This window comes from Rhinolophus ferrumequinum, chromosome 22 (genome assembly GCF_004115265.2).
Source record: "Rhinolophus ferrumequinum isolate MPI-CBG mRhiFer1 chromosome 22, mRhiFer1_v1.p, whole genome shotgun sequence".
NCBI classification, from domain to species: domain Eukaryota; kingdom Metazoa; phylum Chordata; class Mammalia; order Chiroptera; family Rhinolophidae; genus Rhinolophus; species Rhinolophus ferrumequinum.
The window spans coordinates 27683394-27693413 of record NC_046305.1 but is presented as its reverse complement, the minus strand read 5'-3'; the positions used below and the strand labels follow the sequence as shown (position 1 = coordinate 27693413).

Sequence of the window (10020 nt, the reverse complement as noted above, 5' to 3'; positions counted from 1 at the left end):
GCTGGCAATGCAGAGAGCGCTGGGCAAGAATGGAACTACCGGGGCTGCCTCCTCAGTCCAGCCGATTCGGTCTGACCTTTCCTCTTTTGAAGACTGATTCACCTTCAAAGAGCTGCCTGGCTGCTAAAGTATAGGCCCATATATTTATCTAAGCCCAAGGTTGGTTGTCTCCTCCATCAGGCTCTGAATATTGTCATCATACTGGTGATCTCTAATCTGGTGGCTTTCACCGTGTGTAGTTAGGGAGTTGCAGAGGTGACGCTTGGTGTCCTTTCAACCTCAGATACAAGTGTGGGTTCTCTGCACAGGCAGGATGCCCACATGCCTTGGGGTCTTCTGCCTCTGCCTAAGGCATAGAAGAAGAGGTGTCTGTAGAGAAAGTTGAGTGGATGAGGTGGATTTAGGAGGACGCACTTGGGCCAGAGGTATATCCTGAGGAGGAGCGAGTGAGAGCCCAGAGGAACTGCGTGACCAGCCCCACATGTGGGAGAGCTGTCAAGCGCTGCTCACAGAATCAGGGGTTGTTGGAAAGCAGGTTACGCACTGTGCCCAAACAATTTTTAAAGCCCACAACACCAGATTATCAGGAAGAATTTTAGGGCAGTAAGATTTCTGACGTTGGGACTGTCAGGGATACTCCCTCTGTCGCCACTTCTGTCTTGGAAAAGAGAGTTTGGGCCATGTCCCTCAGCAGAAGGCTGCCTGTCCCCTCATCCCACTTGACCCTGACTACAGGGAAGAAAACTACAGAGGAGCCCGTGGAGTTCTGTCACATGATCTGTCCTAGACCTTCCAGCAAAAGCCAAACCAAATCATCAAGCCAAATGCAATGGGGCATGGGGCTCTAGGCCCGGAGCCCAGTGCGAAGGCCGCTCAGATCTCAATGAGGCTGGCCAGGCGCAGGCAGAGTGGTGCGTCCACAGGCATTGCGCTGCGCTGAATCTCGTTCCCGTCCAGACGCAGCACCTGCAGCTTCGAGAAGTTCATGAGGTCCACCACGGTACAGAAGCTGCTGATGGAAAACTCTGTGGGAACAAATGGGACGAGGGTGGGTGAGAGAAGACCGGATCATGCACCCGGATCCACAGCGAGGCCAGACAGCATCTGTGAAGAGGCTTAAATATTATACTTTGATGCGAGCGGCGGGAACTTGGCTGGGTGGGGCTTTTTCCAGGATAGGACTCATATCGACTCGCACCACTAAGGGACGGAACAAGGGATAGAGTGGGTCCTCTGCAGTGTCTGCTACTCCATGTCCTACCAAGCCCAACCACGACCATGGACATGACTCTGTAGACTCTGGAGTGTCTTTGAGTGTCCTTCCAGCCAGAACCTAATCTCTTCCCTTTGTGTGCAGCAGGGGAAAGCAGAAGGTAATTAAAGACCGATCCTAGCAGCTTTGAGGTACTTGATTGCTTTTGGAGAGCTTTGAAAAGGAAGACTAGGAAATGGAAGAACTTAAATCTGGAATATCTCCTGCCACTTTGCAGATAGAGAAAGTGGCAGGAAATTAAAGCCAGAACGCCTGCGCAGAGAGACAAGTGTCTCTGCATGCCAGAGCTTTGAGGGGGTTACACATCTCCATTTCCAGTACTGCCAGAGTGAGCAAGGCTCTGAGGTTAAAGGAGAAGGAAATTCACAGATGAATGGAGCTGCTACCGTGTTTCCCTGAAAATAAGACCTAGCTGGACAAACAGCTCTAATGCGTCTTTTGCAGCAAATATTAATATAAGAACCAGTCTTATATTATACTATGTTAGATAAGAACCAGTCTTATAGTAAAATAAGACCTTATATTAATTTTTGCTCCAAAAGACGCATTAGAGCTGATTGTTCGGTAGGTCTTATTTTCGGGGAAACACGGTATGGATCTCAAAAGTCAGATACATATTTCCCCGTCTCCTGCATTTTGTGTGATTACAATTTACACCTTAAAAAAAAAAAAATCTCTAAAGAATTCCTCCCTTTTGAAACTTTCCCCCCAAACCTTGCAATCCTAATAGGTACTATAGTTCTGTTTGGTTTTAAAATAAATCCTTCTGCTGACTTCACTCTCTTCTCTCTCTGGTTGTCCTTTTAGCTACATCAACCACCTCTTGAATCTATTGGGTCAGGAACTTGAAATGAGAAAACCAAGTACTTAGTTAAAATCCAGCAAGGACAACAAAAGTCACCACTGAAAAGCTCCGAGGCCTCTTCGGCTCCTTCAGTGTGGTGCATGAGGGCTTCAGAAAGATCTCTCATGTGAGTGACAGTCTTTGTTGGGTCTTAAGGGTAGGATCGCAGTACATCTGGATGGCTTGTAACACGCGGGCAGACCCAGAGCAGGTCTTGCTTTTGCGTTCATCAGGCATGCTTATCAGGGGTGGACAGGTGGCTCAGTTGGTTAGAGCATGAGCTCTGGGCAACAGGGCTGCCGGTTAGATTCCCACATGTGAGTTGCGCCCTCCGCAACTAGAAAGAGGACAATGAGCTGCTGCTGAGCTGCCACTGAGCTCCCCAGCTGCCGGGTGGCTCAGTTGGTTGGAGCACGTCCTCTCAACCACAAGGTTGCCGGGTCAACTCCCACAAGGGATGGTGGTCTGCACCCCCTGCAACTAAGATTGAACAATGGCGACTGGACTTGGAGCTGAGCTGCTCCCTCCACAACTAAGATTGAAAGGACAACAACTTGACTTGGAGCTGATGGGTCCTGGGGAAAACACACTGTTCCCCAATAAAGTCCTGTTAAAATTTTTTTTTTTAAATTAAAAAAAAAAAAAGAAAGAAAGAAATGCTTATCAGCTTGACATGGTGGTCAGGAGCTAGGCAGCAGGAATGGGAGGAAGGCTTTCTGACTGTCTTCCCAGGGGCAACTGTGGAAGGTGACCGTGGAGGGCTTTGTGGGGGCAGAGGGTATAGGGGGTGAAAATGAAGGTTGCGAGGAAAACAGTAGAGGGAGCTTAAACAGACTGATGAAGAAGTTGTTTTTAAATTAGCACTACCAATTGTTCTCAATCTCTGTTGAGAACTGACTAAGAGGAGATGGGGTGAGGCTGCAACCAACTAATTTTTACTGCAAATGTAAGACAGAAAATCCAGTCCCAAAGAATAATGAGACACTGGGAAGAGTGGGGAGATGAGAAATACACTTCTTTGGACAGTACTGGTGGTGGCGTGGTGGGGTGTGTGAGAAAATCTGAAATGCTTTTTGATGTTTCCTTTCTAGTTTCAGGGGGTAGGTCAAGTGGGCTCCGAGTGGGTAGGTTGGGGCAGAGTGAAGCCCAAGAGCTGAATCTATGGTGTCTGCATAGAAGAAGTGGAGTGGGTTGGACTGGGGAGAAGTAAAGTGACCCAGCTTAAGTATCATTCCCACTCTATTTGAGACTGTGCTAGAGATCCCGTGATAGATTCTCTACCCCTGCCTGGAGCCCTCAGACTGTCTGTTCAAATCCTGGATTCCAACTCTGCATATATAAATATGGGAATACTTGGGGGATGCTGGACACACAGTGTGTAGATTCTTTCCACACATTGGGCACTGTGAGCCCCCCCTGTGTGTCTTCCTCAAGCTGATGAATAGACAGGGCTTCTGCTTGGAGACTCTGAGGACGCTATCCAGCCCAGATTAAATACTGACATAAGTCTTTCCAAATTCTTCCTGGCATACCCGCCCTGCTCCACTGGATCCCAAAGCTACTGAATAACATTCTGAGCTGTGTTCCCTTGCTGTTGCCAGGCTGGAAAAACTGAGGGATATACTCATGGAAGAAGGAAGGGGAGGGAGAGGACAGGCCTTTCCCCCTGCACACCCTTTATTTCCTGTCCTTCTTTTGGATCCTCTCTCAGAGGGTTGCTTTAATCCCACCTTCATCCCCACCCTCATCCCAGTTCCTGACTGGCTGTGCAGGGAGACCTCCCTCTCATTTGCCCTAGGAGAGGAGCTGAGCTTGGGCAGCTGTCTTCCCTGCTGGTTGACCCAGAGAGACACTTCTTATGTTCTCACCCAGAGATGCCAGCTCTAGGTCCTTGGACATTGAAAGCTGGGGTTCAGTGTACTATACTACATAATCTGGGTGACCTGGAGAGATAGCTTTTCCTTCTGTGTGTCTCAGTTTCCCCATCTTTGCAATGCAAAATAGAAAATAAAACTATACCTGTCAACTTCAAAGTGGCAATAAGAAGAAAAGCTAATAATAATAGTAATTGTGTATTGCTTTTTGAATTATATGTCAGGACCTGGACCAAGTACTTTCCATATATTAATTCATTAATTAAGATAAATAAGGAATTGGTATTATTTTGCCAAAAGAGAAGACTACATAAGGAGAGACTGATAACTAGATAAAGAGGATTTGGCTTAATTTGCACAAGAAGGTGTTTGGGGTAGACACTGAAAATTTTTAGGTGGTTTAACTTAAAGGAGAACTTTCTTGAAAGACTTTGGGACACTTATCTTCGGCAGCGCTTTTGGAAAGGGTGGACCACCTCATATTTGAGCAGCAGATGTGGTTCTGCATGAAGGCCAAGTGGTGACAGGTGCTGTGATAGAGCCATTCCCACCCCAAGTTTCTGATTATATAGGTATGCAATATCTAATAGGTTCTTTCCCATGATAGCTGCTCTTTGCTGTCACATTTTCAGGGTCAAACTCTGATGAAGCACAGCATATAATGTGACATTTCTGATGTGATAATCATCCTGGATTCAGAGTGGGTGGCAGGTAAGTAGTGGTGACTTCTGGTGGGATGATGGACAGCTATGGGTAAATATCAAACCCTTTGTGGCATGTAACATCTTAGAGAACTACCTGCCTCAGAATAAGACAACCCCCAATGGAAGAGAGACTTTAAAGACAAACCAGTTTGCACTGTACATGATAGTGTCTTATACTTCACGCTACAGGACCAGACACCTCTGCACCTTTCTTGGCCCGCTGACAGCCTCCGGGACTGGTGCCTCTCTCACTCAGAGGGCTGTCCAGCTTATTAACATCTTGCCAAATGACTGATCTGTTCCCTGAGCACATGGAGAAAAAGGATTGAGAGGGATAGGGTGATGACTCAGTCCCTGTTGGTGCTGTGCTGTTCACTCTCAGTAGGCTTCATTTCAGAGCACTTTGTCAATGGTCATTAATGAGTCCTTCTTTCCCCAGGGGAGGGGGCTTTGCTGACAGGGGAAGTGAGCTTAAATGCTGGCTCAGGACCTTTCAGCTGGGATTAAGACATCAGAGGCCCTAGAGTAATGTAAGCACATTCTAAACACAAGATTCTGAGCAGGAGCTGAAAAGCAACTACGTAATCCAATCTGAAATGAATATTTTAGTTCTTAGAAGCAGAGAGGCAGCTCTTTTGGTTCCTTTAGGCATGTGCAGGGAAGTGTTTGGAAAACAAGAAGACCAATGTCCTTGCCCACCATTCCAGGGCTTTGTGGTAGTCAGGTTCATGATACCCTAGGGGAACCTCTGCCCTGCCTCCAGGGACTCCTTGTACTTCAGGGAGAACTGACCAGAACCTGCATTCAGCTCCGAGAGGCTTCACATTCTTGTCCACCAGCTGTTATGTTTGAAAAAAAAACACCCAAACACAAGACCAGGCTGTAGAGGCTGGAGTAGATCGTGTGGAAACCGAGCTCATCCTCTTCTGGGTCAGTGAGTAGATAGATACAGATGTCTTGGTTTCTTAACCCACCTTCCTCCCAGGATGGACCCTAGAAGTTCAACTTAAATCCCCCCCGCTGTGAACTGTCCCTTCCCAAACCTTTCCAAATTCATCTCTCATTGCTCCTCAATACATGACCCCTTCCTCTCAGACACATGAATTACCTGGTTGTCCCCTAAAGGTGACCTGTTCAATGAATGGTTCCTTTGTTTGTGGCAATTCCTATTCCCAGAATGGCTTTGTCCTGCATTCCTCCAGCCCATGCCCATTTATCTCTCAAGACCTAGATTGAAACTTACCTTTTCTTAGAGGTCTTCTTCCATACTAACCCACTCCCCACTGAATTTTCTTAACATTGCCATTTAGTGTAAGTGTAAGGTTTGGTTTTCAGGTTGCTTCATTTGTGCTCTTTGGTTACCCTACTGCTATTTCATACTGCCACTAGCACTCAAAATAGGGTCTTTCCAATGAAATAGACAGCCACTCCCCATGCCCCTCTGCCAAGGTCTCACCATTGATCCTATTGCCTTGGAGGTAGAGGTTCTCCAGATTGGTGTTGACTGGGGGGATCTTCTGCAGCTGGTTGTAGGAGAGGTCCAGCTCAAGGAGACTGCTGGAATTGAAGGTGTTGGAGGCCAGGCCATTGTTGGTGAGACTATTGTGGGACAGCCGCACATACAGCAGCTTGGGTGACCCCCGGAAGTAGCTGTCAGGGACGGAGTAGACGTTGTTGTGCTCCAGGTACAGCTGCTCAAGAGCTGAGGGCAGTCCATCAGGCACCCTCCGAAGGTGGTTGTAACTCAGGTCCAGCAAGATCAATGACCGGAGGCCCCTCATCGCACTGCCCACTTCCTGGATCTCATTGTGTTGGAGGTACAAGGCTGTGAGGTTCTCCAGCCCCTCCAGAGCATTGTTAGGGACCCGTGAGATCTGGTTGTGATCAAGATGGAGCTCCCTCAGGGATCGAGGCAGTGGGCCGGGCATCCGGGTCAGGTTGTTGTGGTCCAGGTACAGCCTCTCCAGGTGCCTCAGCTTAGAGAAAACCTTCCTGCCCACTTTATCACTGGTGATCTGGTTGCCATGGAGAGCAATCCAGAGCAGCCCAGTAGCATTGTCGAAGACACCTTCCTGGATGGAGGAGATCTGGTTGTTCTGGAAGTAGACATACTTCATGCGGGAGGGGACGAAGGGCAGGTATTTGAGGTTGCGGTTGTCACAGTACATGGCCGTGGGGAAGTTGGGTGGGCAGTCGCACTCTTGGGGGCAGTCTCGGGGATCTGGTGGTGGTGGAGAGCCATAGGCATAGGCTGGACCTTCCTCCACACCATAGGGGTAAGGCTCATAGGGCTCATAAGGGTAAGGGTCATAAGGATCGTAGTAGGTGGACTGCTGGCTGCGGAGGTAGTGGAACCACCAATGGGGATCTTCATCATACTGGGCCTGAGAGAGGGAGCAGAGCCCTGCCAGCAGCAGGACGGCAGCCCACTGCATTTTGTTTCTGCAAGAAGGGAGAAAGAACAGGGCAAGTAGGCATGAGTTGAGACTCTAGGGTGGCAGAGTGGGTGAACCTTAGGCTTTGAGCTGTGCAGATCTGACTTAGCACCAAACATCTGAGAGCAGGGGCCTTGCCCTCATTTCTTCCATGCCTCCTTTCAGGGATGGCTCTGGACACTCAGTCTAGGTGACCCTTGGCTATCTGAGGGGAGCTAGGCACATTTTCCCTGGTCATAGAGTCACAGCAGCAGTCTTTGAGATTAGAAGGAACTGGAATGGGGAGCACTACATTTTTTCAGAGGAGCAGGTCCCTTGGAGCTTCTAGCAACCTGAAGGTTCTGTTGGGGCAGCTGGAGAGCCCCTAGAAATCCCTGTCAGGTAGAGGTGAGGTGCTCTTCCGGCCTGAATTCATGTCCAGGTGGGACTTCCCAGGCAAATAATATTTTCCAAGAATCCAAGGAAAAAGCCCTGTGGCTCTTTCCATGTCTCTGGGAAACATCCAGAAGTGGTTTGAGACCACAAAGGGGGAAGATCTGAACTATTTATTAAAGATCTTTTGGTCTTTTGGGCAGGCTGGGAGTTTCTAGTTTGGAGTCTTTGGGGAGGGGTGTGGTCCCTCTGCAAGTACCACGAGGCACGGGCTACCCTCTAAAGTGCCAGTGTCTAGAACAGTCTGCTGGGTGAGAAATCTCTCAGGTTAACAGTTTGTGGCTACACATGAACTTGGCAGGCACATGGTTTTCATATAACAGTTACAGATGCCCTCCAGACTGGGACACTGGCACCCAGGAATGGCACTTGTCTACTAGAGTGGTTGAATGCATGGAGTCTGAGTCAGTCCATTTGGCTGTCCTCTCTGGTGTATAGTAAAGTGTTAGCACTCTTCATCGTCACTGTGGACATTATGCAGGAGCCACGTGGGGCCGAGAGAAATGAATGAACACCAAAAAAGGGAATAGGAATTGAAGACTCTCATGTATGCCCAAAGGAATGTGGCTTTAGTATGGGATTCTGGCACCCCCTCTCCCATCCCAAGCTCCCTGTGGTGACATCTGGATTACCAGGCTCCATATCAAGGCCCCCCACACTGCCATCAGCCTGTTGCCCTTGAGTTTATATCTAGTGATACAAGAATAGGCAAGCATGAAGAGAAATGTGGATTTGGTATCATCTGAGAGGGAAGCTGAAGGTATGGAAGATGAGGGACTAGGAGATGGCCTATCAAGCCTGGGTACCCAGCTTTGAATACCTATAATCAATGCATTGCACAGCCCCTATGAGCAATGAGCAAAGGTGTAAGTGTCACCCTAGGACAGGGAAACCTTAGAACCTTTCTTGGTCCTGGAAAAGTCACATATATATCCCTCACGCTGCTATTTGGTCTTGCTTGGGTTGGCAACTATAGACAGGAGAAAGAGAGGAGTATAAAAGCCAGCATCAAATCCAGTGAACTGATGGAAAGGTCCGTGATTGGGACAATCTAGTCACTTTCTGGCCACCACCCCTCCCAGATCTCTCTGTCCCCTGAAAGTGCTTCCCTTAGGCCCACTTCATCCCATCAGTCACTGGACTGCAGAGGAGAGGCACCCTGGCTCATTCTCAGGCAGCCTGAGGCCTCAGACAAAGAGCCTACAGTATTTCTGAGAAGCAGACCCAATCGCCCACTGCATGGGCATGCTGGTTGGGCCCTGGCTCTGGCCAGGAGAGAAGACTGAGGGAGCGGCTCATTGCCAACAGTGCATTTTTGCATGCACAGTCCTGGGCTGCTGCAGGACCAAGGTGGCTGTCTGGAGGCTGGCACAGTGAGCCTCTGTCTCCATTTCTCCTTCCAGACTGGGCACCTTGGCAGACCAGAGCCACCTTCCTCTTTAAGACTCAGCTTTCCAGGGGCTGTGCATCCTGCCCACTTTGGCCTCTCCTTAAGAGCCCTGACTACTGACAGGGCTTGGTGGGGACCTTATATGCCTCTCTTTTCCCCACCCCCACCTCTTAGCAATGTCGCTCTAGGGTTGTATATTCTTACACTCCCCCCTAATGCTAGAGACTCTCCTGTGCTCAGAGTTCTGTGTGGTGGAAAGTTTCTAGGACTGGCATTCAAAGTTGCGTGAAGTAACTACTGTTCTTTCATTTCTCCACTTCTAGAGAGCCATCTCTCCCTCCTATCAGAGTCGAGGAGGTCACACCAGAAGCCACCCCCACCCTGGACCAGACCCCTACTTCACAGCTCCCTGGATATGGTCAACTCTCAATACTTCTTATTCTCTCCCTTTCACCCCAGCCCCACCCCCAACACTCAGACACAATACACAAAACTCCCCTCCTCTGCCTCAGATAGCAGCGTTTAGATCCCACAACCCCACTATATGAGAGACTGCAAGGACACAGGGCTAGGATGGTGGCATTTATGAGTAGTAGGGGGGCAGAGCTGGCTCCCCTAAAACCTGGTCCTTCGCATTTTCATGCCTGAGAACTGAAGGTTCCCCCCCAACAACCAGAAAGGAGCTGCAGGACAAAGGTAGCACATTAGAACCCTTTCTTTCTACACCCCCTTTGCCCTCTTCAGCCTCCTGGGGTCATGGCCCAAAGAGGGAGAGTGAGGAATGACTCCTCCCTGTGACCCTCTCCCTACTCCCTAGCCCCTTTCCTTCATTTTCTTTATGGAACTACAAGGCAAAAAAACTGAAGTAAAATGACTACACTTACCTGGGTTGAACCTTTCAGAGAGTGACGTGTCCCTCTGTCTCGCCTCCTTGGGCTGAAGAAAGTGTGTGTGAGAAAGAGCAAGAGTGTGAGTGTCTACTGAGAGTGTCAGTGTCTGTGCCAGGCCAGGGGCCCGCCCCCAAATTCCTAATCAAATATTGTGAAGAGAGGCTGAGAAGCCGATTCT

General features: G+C 49.0%; 1 protein-coding gene across 1 annotated transcript; it reads right to left on the bottom strand.

Annotated features, from left to right (window-relative positions):
- Positions 1–482: 482 nt before the first annotated feature.
- FMOD (fibromodulin) lies at positions 483–10020 on the bottom strand. The gene is made up of 3 exons (XM_033091928.1): positions 9837–10020; positions 6152–7137; positions 483–1025 (listed from the first exon to the last, which is right to left on the bottom strand). The coding sequence occupies exons 2-3, from the start codon at positions 7128–7130 to the stop codon at positions 874–876; spliced, it is 1131 nt and encodes a 376-aa protein (XP_032947819.1). The 5' UTR covers positions 7131–7137; positions 9837–10020; the 3' UTR covers positions 483–873.